This window comes from Olea europaea, chromosome 7, assembly GCF_002742605.1.
Source record: "Olea europaea var. sylvestris chromosome 7, O_europaea_v1, whole genome shotgun sequence".
Lineage (NCBI taxonomy): Eukaryota > Viridiplantae > Streptophyta > Magnoliopsida > Lamiales > Oleaceae > Olea > Olea europaea.
This window is the reverse complement of record NC_036243.1, coordinates 12,962,844-12,987,545: the sequence shown is the minus strand read 5'-3', so window position 1 is coordinate 12,987,545 and position 24,702 is coordinate 12,962,844. Positions and strand designations below refer to the sequence as shown.

Below are 24,702 nucleotides of genomic sequence, written 5' to 3'. Positions count from 1 at the left end.
ACAACATTGATTTTTACAAATTGTAATGGTAGACATTTACCAACGGAAAGTCGGTTGGTATTCATTAAGATTTTTACCAACGGAATTTTTGTTGGTAAAAAATTCCCACATTACCAACGGAATTTTCATTGGTAAAATGTTTACTCTTTACTTACAGCACAATCCGTTGGTAACTATCAATGACCCTCAAATTAACAATGGATTTGTGGTTGCAAATATTCCGTTGGTAAAGAGTAATTGTAACAGATATCAAGCTTTTAGGAATGGAAAATCCGTACCTGAAATCATATTTTTTAGTAGTGTTAATTATGTTTGAATAGCATAACACCTTGAACAAGGACACGTCGACTCCATTCAAGAATCAACTATATGAAAAGTGATAACCATGCAATGTCATCTTATTTTTTTGGCCTGCAACAAAGCTTCAAGATTCTAAAAGGCTTGAAGATTATAATAATTCTCTTATCCTTAGTATCTCTCAATTATGAAAAGTTCCATTCACGGGGATGCATAGGCGTGGCCCTGAACTTCATTTAGAAGAAGTAAAAGCAAGTCTTATTTGTTTAACTTCTTGTACATGTCTGATATGTTAAATAATGTCCAAAATAACTTATTTTTGTATTTCATAAACTATCGCAATTATTGGTACATATTGAATATGTTGTGAACAAGCTGCATGAATTTTTGAATGTGGAAATTACATAAATCCAGGTGTTTAAAGATGATAATTCAAAAATCAGTGTTGAAGTTTCATCATTCATAACTCAGGTCCCTATGTATTAAAATCCTAATTCATTTTATCTCTCTCTCTCTCTCTCTCTCTCTCTCTCTCTCTCTCATTGTAAGCTCCGCCTTCATCCATTCTCTATGTACGATTGTACTAATCCGACAATTGTTGCCGCCCGTCGTGTGGTGTGGTGGCGCCACACAATTCAATCGATTGTTGGTAGCGCTGAGTTGCAGGTTGTAGAATAGGGCTGCTGTGGGTATGCTTTGTGTGGGTAAAGGCTACTGTGGTGCCGGAGTTTGGGTGCTGTGGTGGTGGGACGACGACTATGGCTGATGTTAGAAGGGGATTGGCGGCGCTTGGAAGTTCGAAACCTAGGCTGGAGTCTGTGTTGGAAGGGGGTTTGAGGTTTTTTGGGTGTTATCTCTCTTTTTTTTTCTTTTTTTTTTTTGTGCCGATCAATAGGTAATGATTTTGGGGGTTTGTTTGTTGTATTTTCAGATCTTGGCTTTCGCTGTGGCTGTGGTGGTGGTACTGGTGGTGTTGGTAGTAGGTGCGATGTGAATGGTGGTGGTGGTGGTGGTGATTGTCGTTGATGCAAGTGGTGGAGGTGGTGGTATGTGTGCTGATTTATGTTATTTGTGTGGTGGTGCTGGAGATCGATGATGTGAGATGGGTGGCGGACACAGGTGGTAACGGTGGTCACAGATGATTTGATTGTTTGTGACCAAGAAATTGGAGTATGTGACCAACTATTCAGTGTGACATAAAAATTTAATAATCTGTGACCAAGCAATTTGATCTCGAAATAATCTGTGACTTGTAAATTTTTTATTTGTGACCTTCAAATAAACTGTGATCAATTAATTAGATGATATGTGACCAGTAAATAAATCTGTGACCAATAATTATAAATCTGTGATCATTAATTGTGTAACTACGATTTTATTATATTTAATTAATAAATCTTTTAAATTAATTCCACAGATACCTGAATCACGAATTTTTAAACTTTGTACCTGGTTTGTGAATTGGTGTAAACAATAAACCTAAAATATGATTTTTTCCCCCTTTTGAATTCTATTGCAGCCCATGAAGCATATTGTGATTTCAATACTATGAAATTTTTAATGTGACGGAGTTTTTTACGTACTAAGTTATGTTGATGAGATTTTTCTCATATTATACCCAAGTAGTTTCTACATTTTTTTGAAAATGTATATGTCTATTTAATAACTTATGTCGTTCGATACAATATCTCATAAGATCATGCATAATTTTAATCATACTTGACATATTTTATGTCTACTCACATAAATTTGATTTTCTACATGATATGTGACATACTAGTTCTAGCTTCAATATGACCACTGATTTGAAATGGTGAAGGTGTTTATTTTATAACTTCTGCCATTGTTTCTACTAATAGATAAAAACGTGTAGGGGTTGTATCGAATGCAACAAGCTGGTGTGACTTGATTTCCATGTGCATTATATGTATCAGTTATGGTGCAATTTAATTTAATTTAATTTAATTTAATTTTTATTTATTTATTTTTTTTAACTATGTACGTAACATATCTATTTTAAAGGTTGAACCCAACCTTGAGAGCCCCCCCTCGCCGCCCCGTCCCTGGAATATCGTGAGGGAGGTAAATCGCGGGATGTGCCCCAACAGGCCAGGGAACAAGAGCTTGTCTATATATTGGTGCCCACAAAGAGTTCAATTCCATATTTCAGAAATCGAACCCTCATACTATGGCTGCCAGCAAGGTTGAGACTACTTCACTTCTGTCCTTTGCACCACTGGGATATGCCCGAGGGGACATAACATATCTATTTTTTTTATCGGTAAATGTGAATATATAGATAAAAAATGTACCATGTACAAGTACACCGGGCATATCCGGGCGAGACAATGTCCATAATCAAATACAAGTATACCAGGCATACCCGGGCGAATCAATGTCCATAAACATACATAAAAGATCAATGATCAAAATACTAATAAGCCCCATTAGCAAGAGAATCAAAACATTTGGATACAAAACGAATATTGCTTTGTATACGTGTGTTTTGATTTTCCTAACAATGGATTCAACTTGCACTTTCGTACCATCGAAAACACAACAATTCCTAGCCATCCAAATGTAGTAGACAGTAGTAGCAAAAGCAATCCGTTTAACACGGCTCGGCCAACTCTTCCCCCGCACTTCTTTTTTCAACCATTTAAAAGAGCTCGGAAAAGTAGACATGGAATGCCTAATACCCAACCAAAATCTGATATGTTTCCATACTTTGGAAGTGACCCGACATCCAAAAAACAAGTGCTGGACAGATTCGTCCAGCACCTCACACAGTGGGCAGATTCGGTCCATCTCCAAGTGCAACAGCTTGTCCCTCGTCTGGAGCTTACAATGGGCAGCTAACCATAAAATAAATGCGTGTTTGGGAGTGATGGAACCATCCCAAACCGTTCTGGACTAGAGAAGAAGTCCCCCCTTCGGTCTGAAGTAGTCATAAGCTGCTGAAGTGGAAAATTTCCAGAAACTGTCCAGCTACACAATCTGTCCAATGCTAAAATCCCATCACTTTGGGCAGCAATAATGCTGTCCCGGATGTCAACCAGCTTCTTAATGAGAGGGGAGTCTTGTTTCTTCATTCTATACACCCAAAAATATGTCCCTTGAAGGTAGACTTCATTGATCCATTTAATCCAAAGTGAGTCCTTCTTACAATGGATGTTCCAAAGTGTTTTGGAAAGTAGTGCTGAATTCCAACATTTTAAGTCCCTAAAATCGAGCCCCCCCTCAACCTTAGGGAGGCAAATAATGTTCCAAGCAACCAAGGGTTTCTTACCCCCCAAAGGAAACTACGGCAAAGACTATTGATTTTAGAAATTACCGTAGCCGGGATAGGGAGTATAGAAAGCCAAAAACATTCCACACCTTGAAGCACGGCTCGCACAAACTCAGTCCTACCTGCATATGATAGGGAGGAAGTCAACAAAGAACCAATATAAGATGAGATTTTATTTGTGAGTACATCATAAGAACCGACTTTCAATTTTTCCACCGCAAGTGGGATGTCCAAGTACCTAAACGGCATGGAGCCAATGGGGAGATTTGTGAGAGCTAGAATATCCTCCAAATCTTTACCATGAATACCCATGGTGTAGATGCAAGATTTCCCAACATTTATATTCAATCCCAACATGCCTCCAAAAATCGAAAGGCAATTCAATAAAATATCCAAAGACATGACATCCCCTCTAGCAAATAACATGAAGTCATCCGCAAAAGTCAAGTGTGTGATCTTCAATTGAGCACACTTGGGGTGAAAATTGAAATTACTATCCGAAGTAGCCACCTTTAGCAATCTAGATAGGTATTCATGGGAAAGAATAAACAAGTAAGGGGAGAGTGGATCACCTTGCCGAAGACCTCTTTTGCCCTTGAAAAACCCATGGAGGCCGCCATTTATCGCTATGGAATAAGATGGAGAAGTCACACATTTATAATCCATTCAACAAAGATATTGGGAAACCCCAACCCTTTAAGAACTTCTTCAAGAGACTCCCAATTCACCGAATCAAAGGCGTTAGTAAGGTCTATTTTGAGGAGGCACCGTGGAACAACCCTCTTATGGTTATATTGTCTCAAAAGTTCTTGTACCAAGTGAATATTTTCAATCATACTCCGACCCTCAACAAATGCGGATTGAGCTTGGTCCACAATAGAGTCAAGCATAGGCTTCAACCGAGAGGCAAGTATTTTAGTGATTTATAAAAAACGTTGCAACATGCAATAGGACTATAATCCCCCACCGAAGAAGAATGAGTACCCTTAGGTACCAAGGCTAAAATGGTGTGATTAATTTGCTTGAGAAGAGATCTCAAAACAAAGAATTCCTCAATAGCATCCATGAAATCATTACCAATGATGTCCCATGATTTTTTGAAGAGACAAGAAGTAAATCCATCCGACCCCGGGGCTTTATCATCCCCGATGCTAAAAAGAGCTTCTTTGATCTCTTACCTTGTAATATCCCGAACAAGTAAACAAGCATTTTCCTCCGACAACATCGGTCCGTTTCTAAGAACATCCACACTAGCATGTTGTCCAACAGTTTTTCTCCCCAATAATTCACTATAGAAATGTGTGAATTCGGTGCCAACCTCCTCAAGAGAGGTAGAATAAAACCCGTCTCTCATAAGTATAGCCAGGATGAAATTCCTCTTGACATTTCTGTTGGCCAAAGAATGAAAATACTTGGTACATTTGTCACTATTCTTCAAATGCACATACTTTGCTTTTTGATAATAGAAACTCCTTTCCGCTTCACAAAGAGTGTTTGCCTCTTTTCTCAAATGAACAACTTCACATTTAAGATGAAGATTGTCTCAGTCATTGTGCAATTCAACATGAGCCAAATCAAGTCTATTGGAAGCACTTTCGGCTCTAGAGGAAATGTGAGCAAAATGTTTGGCATTCATCTTCTTAAGCAATCCTTTGAGGCTATGAAGTTTCTTGCAAAGAGAAAATTGCTTGGTGCCAACAAAAACTTTACTCCAACCAAGAGACACCAAATCAAAGAACTCATCATGCCGAGTCCACATGTTGAAGAATTTAAATGGCCTTCTCTTTCTTTCTACTTTCCTAAACAAAGTGACAATACAAGGGGAGTGATCGGAAAGGCATCCCTGGGGGACGAAGTTAGCAAAACTATCAAAACTCTCAATCATCCATGCCTCATTTACCATAGCACGATCAAGTTTACTCCAAACGAAATTATTATTCCAAGTAGAGAAACACCCGATCGATCTCAAGTCTGAAAGTCCAATATTTTGGCAACACATATCAAAATCTTTAATCTCATAAGGCGTGATATCGGCCCCATTACTCTTTTCATCAAAATTAAGCACATTGTTGAAATCCCCAAGAACCAACCATGGCGAAGAGCAATTTAGGCCAAAAACTTCAAGATCATGCCAAAGGGGCCTACGGGGGACAATAATATTGAATGCATAAACAAAACTAACAAAGAAGGTACGCGAAGTTACCTTGCAAGTAATAGAGTAATGAATAAGTTGTGTCGTAGCCTCCAACACATCCAAATCAACGTTCAAGAAATCCCATAGAATCAAAATCTGCCCGGCATCATGATAGGCGAAATTATTTGCAAAGTTGAAACCACCAAATTTATTTCTCATGACTCTCGAAAGCTTCGAGTTATCCAATTTTGTTTCCAAAATCCCCATGACGTCAATGTCATTACGTCTCATCAAATCTTTAACCCCATTGCGTTTGAGGGGCGGGTTAAAGCCCCTAATATTCTATGAGGCAATCTTCATATTGATGAAGGGAGGGCAGCGCCCTTCTTCTTTCCAGATTTTTTCGCCAACTTCCCATCGTCAACTACTTTTGATTTTAGGTTCTCTTTCGGGTATGGAACCGACGTAGACATAGCATTTCCACCCTCCAAAAAAGCCGGCCCCTTAGAGGGCTGGACATTGCCATTTTTCAGCAGTAAGGGGGGGTTATTTGCATCAGATTTGCTATTATGGACAGCACCTTTCTTCCTGTTTCTAACCTCAACAAAAGGGGGGTTAACTAGATCAGTTGCTGCCCCTTTTTCACCAATATTTACCCCCGGAATGCCACAAATATTTTCCACATTCGGAGCCTGTTCTGGACGAGCTGAAGGGCTGAAAATCTGCCGGGTTTCAGACGTTCCAACAATGTCATTCTGGCCAATAATCGAAATCCCAGCCTGGGGGGCAGAATTAAGTGTCTCCCCATCCTTCTTCTTTCCAACAATCACCGGGGGAGGCTTCTTTTGGAAGTTACAACTCTTTAACGTGTGCCCAAAAATTTTACATGATCCACAGAATTTCGGTTCATGCTCATACACAATCTCTTGCTCGCGTTGAGTACCATTTGGGAGCCTAATCTAAACGCCCCTTTGTAGCCGTGACCTTATCAGTGGATATAGGCTTACCCACCTTAGTCACAATTTTCCCCAAAGATGTGGTGTTCCAGAATTCCAAGGGTAACCTCGGAAGATTAATCCATACGGGCATCGTGCTCACATCCTTGTCGTCAAAATCAAAATATCGCGGCATGATTTTGAGCATGAGTGGTCTCCCATACACCAAGTAGGGGCCCCCGTGTAACACACTCAATCTCGCAACCTCCGAATCAAATTTGAAGACAAGCCATCCACTTGAATGCACAAAATACTTATAGCTCACTTTCCATGAGTCACACAATTGCAACAACGATACTTTCCCGGGGAATCTTCCGGCAAAGTATCCAAAAAGTCCATACTCCCATGTATTTTCTAAGTTATCCTCATCTGTTTCATCCAAAATAACTTCCTCCTATGATGAGTGAATAGCCATCAACTTAATATTCTCATCAAGTTTCCTATTATCCTTAAATAGGTTAACCCAAGGTGCTTTAACATTCTTTATAGGATCACTTTCAGCAACATTAGCATTTTTGTTTTCAGAAATAACCTCATAATCCAAACACTCCGTATCCGTGTCATGATCACCAAGTGTTAAAGAAACACTAGGAGATGGAATACTAACCTTACTCTTCCCATCAACAAGGGGCAAAACAGGACTAGCATCAAGTTGAACGGCAGAAACATGCTCATTAATATTCTGCCGACCGGATTGAGAAACGAGAGGGGTCGACCCAGATTTAATTTTCTTCTTCGCGATAGTAGGACACTCGGCCAAGAAAACAAAAAAATCAAAGGCAGAAAAATTGATCCCAACAAACCGGTAGAAAATAATCACCCAACCAAAGGAAATTGACGTCAAAAGATAATCCACCAGAATGTATTCCCGGCCAAGATGAAATTGACGTCAAAAAGGTTGACCAAATGGACCAGCAAGCCACCAAAATCAAGGGAGAAAATATGATTCCCAGCAAAGACAGAATATAATCCCCCAACAAAACTGGAATTGACATCAACAAACATAAACAAACCCGGCAAGCAAAAGCCCAAATGATCTCCAGCAAACCGGCAGAAAATCCAAGCCCAGCCGTCCAAATAGGCCCAACACAAGAGAGTAGAAAGGCCCAACGAAAACTGAAAATCCAGCCCAAGAAGAGGAATAGCAATCAGCAAGAAAAAAGACCAAACGAGGCCCAAAGAAAGCACCACAAACCAACCAACAGCAGGTCCAAAGTAAATCCAGGAAAGGCCTAATCAATAACTGAAAAACCGCCCAAGAAGAAGAATAAATACCAGCCCAATAAGTAAAGCCAAACAGCCCAACAGAACACAGAGGCCCAAGGAGATAATCAATAACAGGCCCAAAAGAAATCCAAGAAAACCAAACTGACCAGCAACAAAAGCCCACACTCCAGCCCAAGGAGGGGCCCAAAGAGATGTCCAGCAAGCTACAAAATAATAGAGGCCAACTGTCCAACAAATAATAGGAACTAGACCAAAGAGCAGCCCAAAAACCGTCCGGTAACCCTGTGAAACCCGGCCCAAGCAAGAGTCAAACGGGTCAGCCACCAACCCCTGAATATGTTATAGCAAAATAGCAAAAAAACAGAAAGTAGAGGTTGCACAGCAGGAGATAAACTGAAACAAGGCAGGGGAGCAGTTGGGACGTCAAATCAATTTCAAAAACAAATCAAATGTGACATGCAAGGATGCATACACAATACTGACAAACAACCAAGAACACCATGGATGATGGAGAACACAAAACCCGAACAGAAATGAATTCCAAACAAACTAATGGCAGAAATGAATACCCAGTGGGAGGAAAACATAAACTGGACTGAATTTTTCAAAAAAACCTGGTCACCCCTGTAGCACTGAGGAACAGCCATCTTCAAGTCTTCAAGGAAGCCCAAGAACGACCATGAGCACAGCCACATAGGTGCAGAGAAAACCAACCGAACAGCAAAGAGATACCAAGCAAAACGAGTGGCTGAACTGAATACCCAGCAAAAGACCAAAACTGGACAGAATATCCAACTGAAGATGGAGAAGGTGAAAAACCGTCTAGCAAAACAAAGCTCCAAACTCCAGCAAAATAACAACAACAATGGAAATGTGAAGTGAACTAAAACACAGATTGTAGAATCCAGCAAGCAGAAAACCGAAAAACCAACAAGCAGAAACTGTAGAACCCAAGCTGTGTGAATACAAACTCGAACCAGTAGCTCAGTAGAAGATGAACATGGAGGCAGCAAAACCTTCAAAACTCACGAAATGAAGAACCCAAAATGTCCTTACCATAACCGAAACTTGGAGCTGTAGGGATCGGAAATGGAAGCACACGAACTCTTCAAAAAACTCAAAACGAGCACCACAATAACAGTAACCAATATGTTTAATCAGATTTTCACCCAAGAGAAGTAAAAATCTTACAAAACACAAGAAGAAATGAAGGAAATCACTCACGTCAAGTGATCACCAAAGTGGGATTTTCTCTCACTAGGTTGAGAGCATCTCTCTCTAACTCCTTTTTGACTAACTGAGAGCTCTTTCTCATAACATATCTATTTTAATTTGGATATGAGGATGCTTTAGAATCAAAATGTAACTTATTGTGGAATATTGTTCGGAGTACATGTTTTAAAACATAATATGTTACGTTTGAATGCTTTTAGAGTTTTCGGATGACACTGTAATGATGGACAAGATATCACGAGGTTCTCTAAAACTCTAGCATATTGACACATTCTAAAAAGACAAGGACGGAACAAAAAGATAAACGACAATTTGGGAGGAGATGATGAAAAGAACCAACAAATTTGGATGCTAAAGTACATAAAATCTTGGCTTGGACAAAGCATTTGCAATACCCCTTATTGTAGTCAATCCAGCAGTAAATACTGGAATTAGCATTTAATTTGGTTGTAATTAATGTCAGCTCAATATGGGCACCTTTTTTTTTTTTTTTAACAGCCCATCAGGCATTTATTCATAATAACCCTCACTTAAGGTCGAGGAAAACCGTAATAACAACCGAATAATCAATAAAACTAACAAATAGACTAAGCTCCTATCAATATAATCAAACAACAGAAAATAGCCTATTTTTTTCTGACGAATGTACAACACACCCACCCTATCTAAATGGATCGACCCTCGACAAAATCTTGGTAGTTCCATAAATGATAAGAATCGTTCTGTCTTCCCCGTCGCACCTAATTTCGCCAACTCATCCGTAGCCTGATTAGCTTCTCTGTACTGATGCACGATGTGATGGTCAAAATTCTTGAGAATTTCTATTAAATCTTCCCAAAAATCCCACAAGTACCATAACGTACATTTCCTTATCAAAATCCAAGAGACTAACAACAGTGAATCACATTCAATATCAACCTAATTTAATCGCAAATCCTTACACAAGGTCAATCCATCAATAAGCACTCGCAACTCCGCCTCGTTGTTAGTGCCATATTCGAAGAAAGACGAAAAACCTGCTATCAACCTGCCCATTTCATCTCTCACAACCTCACCACCGCTAGCCATACCTGGATTGCCTAGGCAGCTTCCATCTACATTTAGTTTTACTTTGCCAGTCGCAGGTTTAGCCCATTTAACGATCCGAAGAGGTCTCTCTTATGTCACCATTGGATTAATATCAAAGTTTCTAAGAAGTAATTCTTCTGACCTCGAGAGAGCTCGTTCCTTTTTCAGATTGGATGACACTTGTTGTAACCAAAATTTTATCGAGCGAAAAATCTGCTCCACAGTTTCATGAACACCTTCCATTCTCGCTTTACAACGCCTCATCCATAGCCTCCATGTCAGTATAGTTGGAAGTAGGCCTTGTAAGCACCCAGCTTGAGATTTTTTATCTGCTCTGGCCCACCATAAATGTACTCTATCATGCTAGTTTTGTTTAGATCTCCACCGAATGCCCAAAGCCGCTGAAACTTTCCTCCAAACTTCATTTGCCACCTCGCCTGTACTCAGAACATGGTTAGTAGTTTCTTCCTTTCCTGTAAGGCAGCAATCACAATGAAAAACTAAGGCTACACCCATTTGACGAACTCTACTATCAACACTTAGAGCTCCAGAAAAAGCCTTCCACATTATCACTGAAAATCTTTTTAGGAGTGCAGAATGCCATACCCATCTTCCCCAAGAGGTTTGAGGATTCCGAATTCTAATCATGTCCTATGCACTCTTGGAAGAAAAGGTTCCTTGACTACTCGATTTCCAGATAAGAACATCATCCCCCTCTCTACAGTTACTCACCTTAGCCATAACACTAGCGGCTTTGTCTTCCCTTACAAGTTGCAGTAATTGATCCACATTCCATCCACTGTCCAAACAAATATCTTTGATTCTAAGAGTTGGTTGATCAATATGTGATGCATGTCTTGCCAACAGGCCATCCTCTAACCAATGAGCATACCAGAAGGAGATAGAGCCCTCCCTGATCCTCCATTGACTATTGTTAATCACATCAGGGATGTATCCCACAATAGAGCACCAAAATCGAGAACCTATACTTCGCAAAGTGGAAACACCAATCAAACCATGCTTAGTATATTTTGCCCGAAAAAAAGTTGCCCATAAGCACTCTGATGACAGTAATTTCCATGCAAACTTCATGTGCAGGGCACGCTGGACATCTTCCAATTTTCTAACTCCGATCCTCCCTCGACCACCGGTCTACAGAGTTTATCCCAAGAACACCATTTTTTCCTAGTTCTCCCATTAGCCTCACCCCAAAAGAAAGATGAGATGATGGAATTAAGTCTCTTAAAAATAGATTTTGGAACATTCAACACGGACAACAAATGGGTAACCATGGACATGACGAATTAAAATCAGTCTGCCCCCTTGCGACATCAATTGCAGCTTTCACCCTGCAATTTTCTTTTTAATTTTCTCCACCAAAGGCTCGAGATGGTGGGCAGTTAATCGACCTTGGACCACCGGAACTCCCAAGTAAGTAATTAGGAATTGACCCTCCTTAAAACTAGTATCCCTTAGTCTTTCTCCTTTCGAAGCCACTGAACAATTTTTTGAGAAAAATATAGCAGTCTTCTCCTTGTTGATCTTTTGACCAGACCAGCTCTAATATAGACATAGAACCTTCTCGAGTTCTCTGATAGACTTTTTCCCTGCATTGGCAAAAATTACTAAGTCATCAGCATACATCAAATGAGTTATTGCACTTGCACCCCTAGGGTGTGAGAAGTACCCAATCCGTCCTTCCTGAAAACCCCTCTTCAGCAATCTAGTCAGCACCTCTTGCATGATAATAAACAAATAAGGGGATAATGCTTGGCGAAGACCATGGGAAGATTTAAAAAAACCTTGCATGGTTCCATTCATCATCACTGAGAACCATGGTGTAGATATACATTGATCAATTAACTTGCAAAACCTCGTCGGGAAACAAAAAGATGATAACACATGAAGCAAGAACTACCACTCCACTCTATCATATGCTTTAGCCATATCTAATTTAACCATCACATTTCCACCACGAACCTTTTATTAAGAGAATTCACTAATTCTTGAGTGAGTGTAATGTTCTCAAAAATACTTCGACCTAGAATGAAGGCTCCTTGGTCTTGAGAGATAATCTTAGAAAGAATATCACTCATTCTCTGAACCAAAATCTTTGAAAAAATTTTATACACAACACAGCAAAGGCTGATTGGTCTAAACTTATCAAAACCACTAGGATTTTCCACTTTTGGTATCAACATAATATATGATGATGTATAAAATCGAGGTAGCACCCCTCGTTCAAAAAAAATCCTTTGCTGCCTCTACTAAATCCCCTTTAATAATATCCCAGCACTAGATAAAGAAAGCTGACCCATATCCATCAAGCCCAGGTGTGCTATCCATTGGTATCGAAACAGTTGCAGCTCGAACCTCATCTTCTGTCCGTAGGGCAAATAGCATATCTCCTTCCTCTTGTGAAACTGCTGACTCAATGATGTATGATAAATCTGGCAAAGTTCAGCTTTCCTCGCTCATAAGAACAGTCTGAAGATATTTCACAGCTTCTAAATGTATTTGTTGCGGTGTTGAGAGAATAGTTCCGTCTGTAAGCTTCATCTGATTCAACTTTGATTTTCTGCGTCTTTACGATACTACAGCATGATAAAATTTAGAATTGTTATCACCATCAGTCAACCATCTCTTTTTTGCTAGTTGAGACAATCTAATTTCCTCTCTCATTTGCCACTCCTCCAATTCAATTTTAGAAATCAAATATTCTTGTTCTATATCATCGGAATATGTGTCTTGTAACCTGTGATCGAGAGCCTCCACCCGTTCTTCTAACTCCAAAATAATATTATCTACCTTACCAAAAACCTGTTTATTCCACACTTTCAAAGTGTTTTTAGTAGCCTTCAGTTTAGCCGCTAATTTTTCTAATCCACCCAACATCATACCACTGTCTCCCAATTTCCATGCTGCCTCCACACATGGCAAAAAGCACTTATGCTAGCACCACATTCGTTGGAATCGAAATGGGATCGGGCCATAAGAAACATACTGTTTTTGCAAGTGAATAGTCATAGGACGGTGATCTGAAGATGTACCTGGCAGGTACTTCATATTTGCCTCTAGGAAATCATGCAACACGTCCTCACTTACCAGTGTTCTGTCTAGCCGCGCCCAACTTCTAGTCAAGCCTTCATGTCCATTGCACCAAGATAATTTTCTACCAAAAACTGGTAGCTCTAAGAGATAACACTTATCAATGCAATCTTTAAAATCTTCCATAGCCTGAAGAGGTCTAGGGTGGCCACCCACTCGCTTAGAGTCATTTCTAATGATATTGAAATTGCCAGAAACTACCCAAAGAAGGCCAATCACCCTAACATTCTCCAACTCCTGCCAAAGTTTCCTCCTTTCTGAAACATTATATTTCGCATAAATGAACGAAACTAACATCTTATACTCCCCCTTCATGAAAATTCCATGTAAGGCTTGATCCGAAAGATGAACCCACTCAACCTTGTAATCATCACTCCAAAAAAACCCATAATTTACCTCCTTTCTCATTTGATATAAAATTTGGTAACTTTATTTTACAAGCCAAAAACTTCATTTTTTCTTCCACATGAAAAGGTTTTGCAATCCCTAGTATTTCCACATTAAATTTCCTCACCAACTTTCGTATCCTTCCTTTTGATATGGCCACCCCTTGCACGTTCCACATTAAGAAATGACCAATTATAAGTCAAGTTTAGCAGGGCGTGCTCGCACCCTCTGTGGTGCTCTAGTACCCTGAGGGATAGTCTTCTTTAATTCAGCATATGTTTTATGGACCTCTAGCTCAGAACAGTAGTCTGGATCTTTCTCGCCTCGCTTCCTCTTATTTTCTTTTCACCATCAGACTCATGGAGGATAGGGCTCTGTACAATCTGCTGCTGTTCATTGGAAACACACTGCACATTCAAATCATCGCCTTCAATAGGATACCCCTCCTGCACTATTGATATGTGGCCATCTTCAACCTCCAAAATTTCGTCAACCATTTTGAAGTGGCTCCACACTATCAAAACTGGTAGAATCTTCCTTCCATGCACTTGTTTCAGTATATGTTGGATTACCTCTCATAGTCATCTCCTCACTTGATTCATCGTCCAACAGTAAATCTTTCATATTTTCAGTTTGAGCATTCTCTACCACATTTAAACCACTATCTCTCGTATTCACTGCGGGGCCAACCTCCTTAACAGATACTATTGCATCACACAAGATTCTCCCTTCCTTAACTTGTTTTCCTGCCCCCACCGATGAGTCCTCCTTCTCTCTTCAAGTAATCTTTGGTTGTTCAAATAATTCTTTCACCTTGTCTTTATGTTTCTCTCCATCCTGTCCCTTCTTCTTACACCATTCCTGTCTCTCCATCACTTTTCGAGGGAGCACACGCTTCTGTCCAACCCGACATACTGATTCAGGATGACCTTGCCGACCACATTTCATACAATAGAAACCTGGCTTCTCATACCGCACCTCCTGCTAATGCATCTTGGATGAAGTAACTATAGGAAAACCACTCACTAGTTCGGCAAGCAAATCCACTTCAATACAAATTCTAGCACCAGTGGCCCGAGAACGATTCATTGTTGCATGAATTGAGAAATTATAGAAAGCAGTTCTTCTGATATTATTTTATATATATAGTTTTTCTATTAGATGGACTTATTTGTAGTATATCAAGAAATATTTATATTTTAATGGGTAAATACGATTGTTTTCCTAAAGATAACTCCAATCATGGCTGAATTTATAGGGGATTTGCATGGGCAATAGTTTAGGCCAGTCCAAGTCTAGAAAGAACAAAATACTAAAAAAATAAAATAAAGGGAAATACACCCACTCAACAGTTGATATGAAATTTCTGGGATTTTACCCTAGTCAACGTATTGAGATGTCACGGATTAGGCCATTCACTTTTATTTTATGTAATTGAGCTTGAATTATTAGTGGGTAACCCAAGCCCTTCACTGTTAGGGTTGTATATATGGTTTTGTTTTGAAGAATTAGAATCAATGAATTGAATTGTGGCTTTGCTGCCCACCGTCTTCTCTTCCCCTCTCTTGTTCTTCTTCTTCCCTATCCCTATTCTTCTCTCTGGTAAGCTTCTTCTCCTGCTTACTCTTCTTCTCTTCAGCTTTCTCTTTTTATCTCTCTATCCTTCTTACCCTACTTTTTCTGTTGTTTCTCTACTGGTCCATTTCTTTCTCTGTTATGTTTGTTATTTTACTTGCAATCCTCTACATTGTAATAGAACTTATCAGTTAATGAGATGAAAATTAGTTGTCATTGTTAGTTACTGGGTATTGATTGCTGGTTATTGGTTGAGTTTTACAGAAATTGAACTCCCCTGCTTATTATTTTAAATTTTGTGGTGATTTTGAGTGAAATTTAGCTTGTTTTGGTTGAAGATCAGCTCAAATCATTACATTGAGATGGATTTGATTTCTGGGTTTTCATTCTAGGTTTGGATTGGTTGGAATGGAATGAGATGGGAGTTGAGGGAGCAAGATGAAGGGAGTGAGGGTGTGTGGGGGAGGCAATTTTCTTTTCTTAAATACACTACATTCATTAAAAGACACTAAACTTTATTCATTATCACACTTGTACCATTAATTTTTTCTTCGTCATAGATACTGTGTTTTGGCACACTTATTTTATATTTAAATAAACTTAAATATTGATTAAAGGAGCGAAATTCTATTCACAATTGGATGATAATTGCTTTTGTAGGTCAAAATCATCGAAGGAAATGGAAACAAGGCAAAAGGACGAAAAGGGGGACTAAAAGTGTAAAATTGTGAAGTTGGAGACCAAGTGCACAAGTCAAAAAGTTGAAGGACCTTGATTTACAATTTCTGAAGGGCTTGATTAAAATGAAAGTCGAAATTTGAATACCAAATTGTACAAGTACAAAGTTAAGGGACCTGCACAATTATTTGGGAGACTTAGCTGCATCATGAACTTATGTATTTTTGGCAGAAATGTGATGCCTAGGCTCCCTTTAAAAATCTGGGGACCATTTTAATTGTTTCTTCAAAACCGAGGAACTTGGCTACAAATTTTGTTAGTTTTTATGTGAAAAAACGTGCAGTAACAGGATTCATTCTGGCTTCTTCTTCCTTCTCTTTCTTTTTCATTTTTCTTTACATTTTCTTTGTCTTTTTCTTTCCTTTTCTTTTGATTTTCTTGGCATTTTTTGGGGTAAAAATCAAGAGCACGAAGAGAAGCAATTAAAGAATTGAAGAAATATTGAGAAGGGCCAGATATTTTTGTCTTCACAAATCCAACAAAAAGAAGTTTTTTTCTGTAATATTGTATCTTCTCTATTATTTTGCAAAATTTGTAATGTATTGTTATAAATATTTTCTTTTTTATCATTTGTGTAAAATGGACTAATTATTTGCATTGAGATTTATGGTAAAAACTTGACTTAGATTTTACAGATTTTCAATATTTGCTCCTTGATGTTAAATTACTTAAGTTTATGTATTTTTGATATTGTTATTATTGCATTTTCATTTATTTGGTTAATGAATAATTATATTTAGTGATTTGTAAATTGTTCGACAGAAATGTGTATTTTATATCAAATAGTAGAAATCGTAGGTTGTTATAAAGGATAGAAATACACGCTTAACCCTAGATAATCTATTGAGCTATTTTCAAAAAAAATTAATGTAATTATTTGGTTTTAATCGATAAAGCGATATAGTAGGTTAAACTAATTAATTAGGGTTAATTTTGCTTGAGGAAGGTAATTAACTAAAATTGAAAAATTGAGTCTAACATCATAAATGAATAATTTATTGATTAGCTTGTAGAGAAATTAATTAGGCGACAATTAAGCAAAACCATAAATTTCAATCACGTTTTCTCCGAAAATTCCCAAATGTTTGTGTTTTCTTATTTTGTAGAAATTTAGTTAATTTTTCCTAATCTTCAAATCATAATTTTAATTTTTTTCTATTGTTAGAATTAAATTAATTAAAGTTGTGTAATTGAAATTAAACATTTCTCAAGTGATCGACAACTCGAATTCAAAAAGTCCACTTTATTACCTGAACACAACTCATACACTTGCGATTTGTACTTTTAGCGAACATTCACCCTTATATACTATTTTATCATTTCATTAATCAAAAATTCAAACCTTAATCATGATATTTGCGTCCAAAATTTATTTTTAAGCTACGTACTTTAAAATGAGGATCAAAATATAATCACATTTTTATATTATTGTTCGTTTTGATTATCTAAAATATAATGAGCAAATGAGTATTTTTACTCTATTTTAAAAAGAAAATTTTAGAGAAAAATTATAATCACAAACAATTTGTGTTAATTTGAGAATAGGAACGCAATAAAAGAAGTTTGAGACATAAATATAATAATGTGTGAAGGTTATGAATCTTTTCATGCAATTAAAATGTTGTATAGTTATTAAAAATTGTAGTTTGTATATATTTAGCCTTATTTTAATTTTTTGTTTGAAAATTAATATTTTTAAAGTTTTCTATTTTAAAAGTACTTTTAGAGGATGTCGCGTTTGACCAACTTTCTTTAAATGTTGTTTAATTAGAGGAAATATTTTCATAAAATTAGTAAAATGGGTCCAAAAGTAACTTTTGGATTTCAAAACTTTTTTTAACTTTTTAAAAGTCATGCCAAACGAGTCCAATGTTTAATAAAATTAGGACCGAAAAGAAAATTTTCTAATTTTTGGGAACGAAATGGAAAATAGTCAGGACCCGTTGGCAGAGATAAACTATTCAGCAACTAAAAAATGATCTAAAAAAAATTGTTATTTACCAGTAATCTTTTGGGTTAATTTGCGCTTTTGATTTTTTTTCGAGGATTTAAGAAAAATACGAAAAAATATGCTTTTAAAGAGTCAAAATTTCCATGCGAAGTTGAGTTCACAGAACTCGATCAGATAACTCACAAAGGATGAGCCCCATATGAATAAAAAATGATCAAAAATTAACCTACTCAACCCCCATTGAGTTTGCCCTATAAAGCTCCTGTGAATGCACTTCTTGTACGTCAAGTGGAGTTCTTTTAATTACTCCGCAATTTAATTGTAATGTAAGTCACTAATTTTTACTCCTTTTGACACTAATGCCCCCAATTTTTTATCGCATTTTTCAATTTTCAATTGAATTAACACGTTGTCTCCGATGATGAATTTTGTCCAAAAATTTGCATACATGCATTGAAATGAAGGGATACTGTTTTGCATTTGTTATTTATTTGGCTGATTTAAAAATAACAAATTTTGTGAATTTAAACCATCATCAAAGACAAGATATGCAAATTTAAAAAATATTAGCAATAAGAATGTGACAAAAACGTTGAGAATATAAACGTATAAATGAACAAATATTTGAGAAAACAAAATGTAAGTCAATAAATAAATATATCAAGGGCGTGTTTGATACACCATACAAGATATAAAATCTCTTATACGACATATGAAGTTCAATGTTCAGGATATTCAAATTATTTTTATCTAAGTAGTTAGACTTTCCTAGCTACTCCATAATAAATTAACAAATCAAATTAGGTGAATTTAGACTGTTATTTGTTTTTATCAATGAAGTGATGAATAATAAGGAAAATAGTGTATAGGTTTAGTTATAATAAAAATAATAATATAGAAAATATTATAAGTTTACTTATAAGTAAAAATTCATTTATAAACGCAAATACTACTTATAGGTAAACAATCACTTGTAAATGAGAAATTGTAACTAAAAAACCTATTTATAAGTGAAAATTACATACAAGTAAACAAATCACTTATGAGGTAAAAAATTTATTGAAAATAAAAACTTTACTCTTAAGTAAGTAAAATATTGGTTTACAAGTGAATAAGTCAATAAGTAGAAAATTTTCTTAAAAATAAAAATAGTGAAAATTACACCCAGTACTATGATACAAAATCAAATTCTGTTTCTACTACACACTTTTTTTATTCTAAAAGTACATTTAATTTGTAGTAAAAGTGATTAATTTTTAACAAAGCTAAATAAAATAAATTAGCTTAGCTTGATTTATGGAACAACACCAAAATTCAAAGCAAAAATCTCTCTTAAATCTTTCTAAACAAAACCTCAATAATCCTTCAAAAAAATAACATCTTACCATCATCATTCATTTCAATCTTCTATTTAAAAGAACAACTGCAATAGGATGGGACAAACGGCTTAGGGTTTCTCAAACTTGTATTGACAAACTTTATGCAACTAGAATTTTCGATCTATCATATACTTCATGCTCTTTTCCCATTTTATTACGATGGCCCTGTTTGTTGAACATTATTTGATAAAATAAGTTTTGTAACAGTGAATTATTGAAGAACGTATAATTAAAAAATTAGGAAAATGAGTTTCCAAATAATGAGAACCAAACTGGGGCATAGTGCATTATATTGCATATGCAACAAAAGTATTTCATAAGAAATGTGTTAAATGTAACAGCAATATTATATGCATAAGAGACAACCACAGACTTTGTAAAACGTTATAAATTACTTACAATAACCTAACATGTTATGATACATCGCGTAAAATTCCAGAAGTAGAGATAACATATCATGGTATACATCATTTTTACACGTTATGGTGCATGTTACATTACCATTTTTACACGTTATGGTGCATGTTAGATTACCGTATTAACAACATACAATGAAAACTATGCACAGCAATACGTGAAAAGTAATCCATGTTGTGTCTGAATTTTTTAATTGTACATCATAAATATACATGTAAATGTATCAGCTCATGCGACATGTTTGAAACTACATCACAACAATTCCATCTAATCTGCTTTAGGCTAATCCTCGCCAATCTTATCCCTCCTATTCACATCCTTCCTAATCCTGCTTTCATCCAATACTGTACCAAACATGTCCTCAATATGTTTCAACTACCATCTGCAAGTCTCAACAATCATTAAAATGATATATTCTAATTTTTAATTCAGTGTACATAATCTAGTGATTATGAAATAGTTCTTTTAAGTTGAACTACACTCAAAACACACACACACACACACACACACACACATTTTTGGGATATATGACTATAATCCCTAGCAAGTAGTTAAAATAAAATGTAATATTTACAAGTCACAACTAATGCCATATCAACCAAACAGTGCATTGTCCTCTAACAAATTGGGAAAAAGCTCTTCTTTTCTTGTTCCTTTTCTTTTTTCTTTTTTTCGATTTTTGAAAAGTGAAAGGCATCGAAGTCATTATTATACAGAAATTTTAGTGCCATAAAACAAGGACAATTAAACTTCCAAACTAAAAGCTCCATAAAAGCAGCTTCACATAATCAAATGGAAGCCTTTATCCAGCAAGTACAGAAGAAAACATATGTAAGCTGATTCTAGACTAATTCGGGCACCTCAAAAAAGAAAGGCATGTACATTTAGTTCAGACAGAGCTGTATGTGGACTTGGAACCGTTTGATGTCCAAACATTTATCCTCTTACTCCATTCCAAACCTAAAGAAGAGGAATGAAGGAAATATGGAACAATTGAGAACAGAACTTTAAATATAAATGCCATTACCTCCTGTCTGCCCTTAGCCTTTTATATGGATGAACATTATTCTCACCAATATCCCCAAAATCTGCAGAATTAACACCAGATGGGTTCTCGTGATCCTGAATAATCAGAAAAGTAGAAAACTATAAGCAACTAGTGTTTTTCTTCAAAACACACTAAGCCCCTGTTTGGCCCCCATTCTCATTCTCATTCTCATTCTTTCTCTCTCTCTCTTATTTTCAACCACACAATCTTTCTTAAAATAATATTACACACAAATCAAAAACTTTTCATTCCTTTTCAACCACATATTTTTCAAAAAAATACTGTTCAAACATTAAAATTTGAAAAGAATGGGGGCCCAATGGGGGCTAACATATTAGATTATGACTTAGCCTCCTATTTGAACCTCATTCTTTAAAAGCTCATTTTTCTCCAAACTCGTTTTCAACTGCACATTCTCCAAATAAAATAGTTTTATATGTAAATCCAAAACTTTTCCCATACTTTTTAACTACACATTATCCAAAAAATCACTATTAAAAAATCTATTTTCCCAAAAAATGGGGCTAAAACAAACCCTTAATTGCTAAAAAAAAGGCCTCAAAATATCTAACAGATAGTATAAAGGTAACAGGATAAAACCATAAACATGAACAAATATTGTATACAGTTTCACCAGATAAAGAAGCATAACACACTCCTGCAAGACCAGAGGCAAGACTTGAAAGGAATTCTAAGGAAAAGAAAGGGGATCCAAAAGAAACGACTTTATTATTGCATGATTACAGAAAAGAAAGAATAAGAAAAAGAAACCAGAGATGATGTACTAAATGGGAGATAGAAGCAAGGAATACCTTATGAGCTTTGCAATATTCTATCAACCATTCAAAATTTTCTGAGCAAAGATAATTATCATCTCATACAAATTTGGGCAAATGTTGGACTTCCAAATTTAAGTAAGCAACGAAGGGAAACAAGGGGAAGTTAATTTCCTCTATCATTTTATTTCTTCTTGTCTCATAAAATCCACAAACCAAATAGAGCTGAGCTGGAAAATGAACGCTAAACAAACCTTTGCACTCAAGATTGCAGCAGTACTACCACTATTTGCACGTCTGCAAATATCAAGTTGCACGGAAATACTGGCTTGGGACAAATCTACGCCAAATGATTGTAGCGCACTGGTAAGGTTATTCAACAACCTGTTCAACCTCCAAACCCCATTGTATTACAAAAGAACGTTCAGATAATTATTAAAAACAATGATTCATAAGCAAAAAGAACTGGCACTGATAGAACTGATCAGCTAACAATGAATCGCCATGAATTAAATCAAGAGGAACTACCGGAAGGAAGTTCAACCTTCAAATCATTTGATCAGAAGAAACTGGCCTCTAACAGGTATGGATGTAACGAAATTCTGCATTTAGGGATAAATTTCCTACATTCCAAAAATCTGTCCACCTATGCCATCACCATCATAAATGATGTTCCCTAGCAAGTTTCAACCATTTGACGTAATTTTCAAGGAAAAGGAAAATGTAATTTGATTTGATCATACCAACCAAAACACAAAGCCATCAAACACGAACAAGGTTGCAAATCCTATATATGGAGATCTAAGAAAACTTGCTTTAATATGTTGCATTTCTCTACTGCTTCCCAGTGATTCAAATCTCTTGCACATTGTAACTATTAGTACAAAACGCAGCTCACAGCCGATTTACTAGTTTTCTCCACCAAGAGAACAAATACGAACCTGATGACACAAAATTAAACAGCACTAGAACGCAAATATGGTACAAAATAATCACTTTTTTTTTTCTTTTTAATAAATGCTTACCCTTGAGAATAGGTTCTTGAGATGCTAGCTTCCCCACTTTCACTCTTCAGCTCTTCACCCTCATTTGTAATGTAGATAGGAACGGATGACTCATTTGCACATGATTTCCCCACCCAAAATTGGGATTGTGACTGAGGTGTCAATTGCTCAGCATCTAAATAAGATCCCTGAGAAGGTTGGCAAGATACATCTTCGAACAAATTTGATTGCAGAGGAATGTTAGGAAGAATTGTGTCATTCGCTGCCACATGTGGACTTTCTGTTGGTTTGCATAAGACGTCTCCACTCGAGTCAGATTCCAATGAGTTTTGCGCATGATTAAGCATTTTTGGATTGACGATATAATTATCTTCATGATCTGTTCCGTTCCTCGCAAATTGAGATTGGTCGATAAAGCTTCCGACAGGCTCAGGATTGCTTCTCTGGCAGCAGAAGGATGAGAGGTCAATGTTGAATTTCTTCTGCGTCAAAATTAGATTGACATCTCCAATCCTAAAATGAGAAGCTCACTTTTTTCCTTCTCTTTTCCAGTTCATCATAAAATACTACATTACAAAGTGTGCTCATTTTCCCTCAATACAAACAATTGCAAACATAGTTTGATTAACGAGTTCACCAAATTACGTCAAGAGTGAATTTAACATGATAAACCTAACTAACTTTGACATGAGATGCACATTTTCATGTTCGTACTTTGCTTAAGTTTTACATTTATTCAAACGTGGAACTGAAGTAATGGCAAAAGCATTATACAATACACTCATTCAACAATTCCATGATGTGAAAACACCTATAACTCATAAAAGAAAGAGAAACAATGCAGCCTTAATCATCTAGCTATGGTATCAATATGTGATATGAGAGAGAAAGAGTCATGATCAACATCACGAAAAATAACAGAAAGAATAAATGATCATATAAATTTACCCATGGCATCAACTTTGTGGGCTCTGGACTCCAATCTTGGGACATTCCCTCATACACCTGTAACCTCTCCTGTAAAAACTGGATATACTGTATAACCTGCAATAAGTATCATTGAGACCATAAGAGACTTCGTATAAAAGGGACATGTTTTAGCAAAAGGATTGTCATATAACATAAAAGAATTGAGAACAAACCTCCAACAAGAACGAAGCTTTATCTCTCTTCTGATCACTTTCTGGCACTAACCCCATTAAAATTTGAAATCTGCAACAAGTAAAATTTTATTCACTTTCCGCCATCCTTAAAATGAAGTGAAGCTTATTAGTCATTTTGAAGTACTTAAGCTGAAAGTAATGACTATATAGTGTTCAAGCTCACTCTAATTCAAAAACCTAGTTTCCAATACCCAAAATAACACATTTCTAATTGCTCAAAAATGGAATTCTGCACTTCGTGGCGTGAAAGTCGTTTCTCAGTTAGAATTCTTGAAGAAATACTAACGCAATATTTAATTTGACACATATAAATAGTAACATAACACATATCAAACTCCCATAACTAAACAACACCCAAAATACTCAAAACGGAAAAGAACAAGAAGAAAAATTGCCTTTCATTAATCTTGCTTCTCCTACGTTGCTCCGTCTCTGAATGTTTCGACCTTACAGCATTCACTCTCTTATCATCTCTTTTCGTCTCCCTTTTTCCTGCCCAATTAAAACTTCAAAAACTATAATAACAACACATACATGTAATTACACACCTAAACACACGTACCTCCGGGAGAAGAACTATCGGGAGTTCCTTCATCCTCGTCCTGGTGGGCATTGTTTCTAATCATTTGAAGAAGATCTCCAAATCCAATTTCTCTACAACTATATGTATGTATAGTACCCTACAACTCAAAAAAACTATTGGCAATTGTCCCTTCTAGCAGTTTGAATGAATTTTCCAGAACTGAAGTCAAGTGCGAATAATTTATCCAAAATCTAGCCGTCGATTTCATTTTATTATTTGAATCCCTAGCTACTAAAATAACCGGTTTGAGAGGACTGGTAAGTTCTAACTTGCGCAGAATGACAAGTGCTAAATTGCGCGTCTTGTGGTCCCCCACCCCCCCCCGCCCCC

General features: G+C 36.6%; 4 protein-coding genes across 8 annotated transcripts; all 4 read right to left on the bottom strand.

Moving 5' to 3' along the window:
* Positions 1–3,152: 3,152 nt before the first annotated feature.
* On the bottom strand, positions 3,153–4,206 carry LOC111397919. The gene is made up of 4 exons (XM_023024882.1): positions 4,159–4,206; positions 3,773–4,096; positions 3,632–3,708; positions 3,153–3,390 (listed from the first exon to the last, which is right to left on the bottom strand). The coding sequence occupies exons 1-4, from the start codon at positions 4,204–4,206 to the stop codon at positions 3,153–3,155; spliced, it is 687 nt and encodes a 228-aa protein (XP_022880650.1).
* Positions 4,207–4,233: 27 nt separating this feature from the next.
* LOC111397917 lies at positions 4,234–5,987 on the bottom strand. Its single transcript, XM_023024881.1, has 4 exons — positions 5,180–5,987; positions 4,877–5,104; positions 4,581–4,759; positions 4,234–4,479 (listed from the first exon to the last, which is right to left on the bottom strand). Exons 1-4 carry the CDS (start codon positions 5,985–5,987, stop codon positions 4,234–4,236), a joined length of 1,461 nt encoding a protein of 486 aa, XP_022880649.1.
* A 6,551-nt stretch (positions 5,988–12,538) lies between these two features.
* Positions 12,539–13,759, bottom strand: LOC111397916. Its single transcript, XM_023024880.1, has 4 exons — positions 13,294–13,759; positions 12,930–13,164; positions 12,746–12,837; positions 12,539–12,693 (listed from the first exon to the last, which is right to left on the bottom strand). The coding sequence occupies exons 1-4, from the start codon at positions 13,757–13,759 to the stop codon at positions 12,539–12,541; spliced, it is 948 nt and encodes a 315-aa protein (XP_022880648.1).
* A 5,714-nt stretch (positions 13,760–19,473) lies between these two features.
* Positions 19,474–24,638, bottom strand: LOC111397040 (transcription factor BIM2-like). 5 transcript variants are annotated; one of them, XM_023023722.1, is made up of 8 exons: positions 24,352–24,638; positions 24,185–24,281; positions 23,769–23,838; positions 23,575–23,670; positions 22,648–23,069; positions 21,877–22,015; positions 20,826–20,920; positions 19,474–19,546 (listed from the first exon to the last, which is right to left on the bottom strand). In XM_023023722.1, exons 1-8 carry the CDS (start codon positions 24,413–24,415, stop codon positions 19,489–19,491), a joined length of 1,041 nt encoding a protein of 346 aa, XP_022879490.1. In that variant the 5' UTR covers positions 24,416–24,638; the 3' UTR covers positions 19,474–19,488. The 5 variants fall into 5 exon arrangements, with proteins under 5 accessions (XP_022879490.1, XP_022879491.1, XP_022879493.1 ...); XM_023023723.1 differs by having other exon boundaries at positions 21,877–22,006; positions 24,352–24,633; XM_023023725.1 differs by lacking the exon at positions 19,474–19,546 and adding an exon at positions 19,953–20,180 and having other exon boundaries at positions 24,352–24,636.
* Positions 24,639–24,702: the final 64 nt, after the last annotated feature.

Bases quoted from the DNA above. Each gene is read 5' to 3' on its own strand.
- LOC111397917 (XM_023024881.1), bottom strand. From the start codon at position 5,987: ATGGGGATTTTGGAAACAAAATTGGATAACTCGAAGCTTTCGAGAGTC. The intron at 5,105-5,179 runs GTGCTTCCAATA...TTAAATGTGAAG, and splicing joins CATTTCCTCTAGAGCCGAAA to TTGTTCATTTGAGAAAAGAG. The intron at 4,480-4,580 runs GTACCTAAGGGT...TCTCGGTTGAAG, and splicing joins ATCACACCATTTTAGCCTTG to CCTATGCTTGACTCTATTGT.
- LOC111397919 (XM_023024882.1), bottom strand. From the start codon at position 4,206: ATGGCGGCCTCCATGGGTTTTTCAAGGGCAAAAGAGGTCTTCGGCAAG. The intron at 4,097-4,158 runs GTGATCCACTCT...AGATTGCTAAAG, and splicing joins CAAAAGAGGTCTTCGGCAAG to GTGGCTACTTCGGATAGTAA. The intron at 3,391-3,631 runs GTAATTTCTAAA...TTGGGTGTATAG, and splicing joins TACTCCCTATCCCGGCTACG to AATGAAGAAACAAGACTCCC.
- LOC111397040 (XM_023023722.1), bottom strand. From the start codon at position 24,415: ATGATTAGAAACAATGCCCACCAGGACGAGGATGAAGGAACTCCCGAT. The intron at 23,839-24,184 runs GCAATTTTTCTT...TACTTGTTGCAG, and splicing joins AGAAGCAAGATTAATGAAAG to ATTTCAAATTTTAATGGGGT. The intron at 23,671-23,768 runs GTTTGTTCTCAA...TACTTATTGCAG, and splicing joins AAGCTTCGTTCTTGTTGGAG to GTTATACAGTATATCCAGTT.
- LOC111397916 (XM_023024880.1), bottom strand. From the start codon at position 13,759: ATGAGAAAGGAGGTAAATTATGGGTTTTTTTGGAGTGATGATTACAAG. The intron at 13,165-13,293 runs GTACATCTTCAG...GTGTGGAGGCAG, and splicing joins AAATATGAAGTACCTGCCAG to CATGGAAATTGGGAGACAGT. The intron at 12,838-12,929 runs GCAAATGAGAGA...ATCATGCTGTAG, and splicing joins AAAATTGAATTGGAGGAGTG to TATCGTAAAGACGCAGAAAA.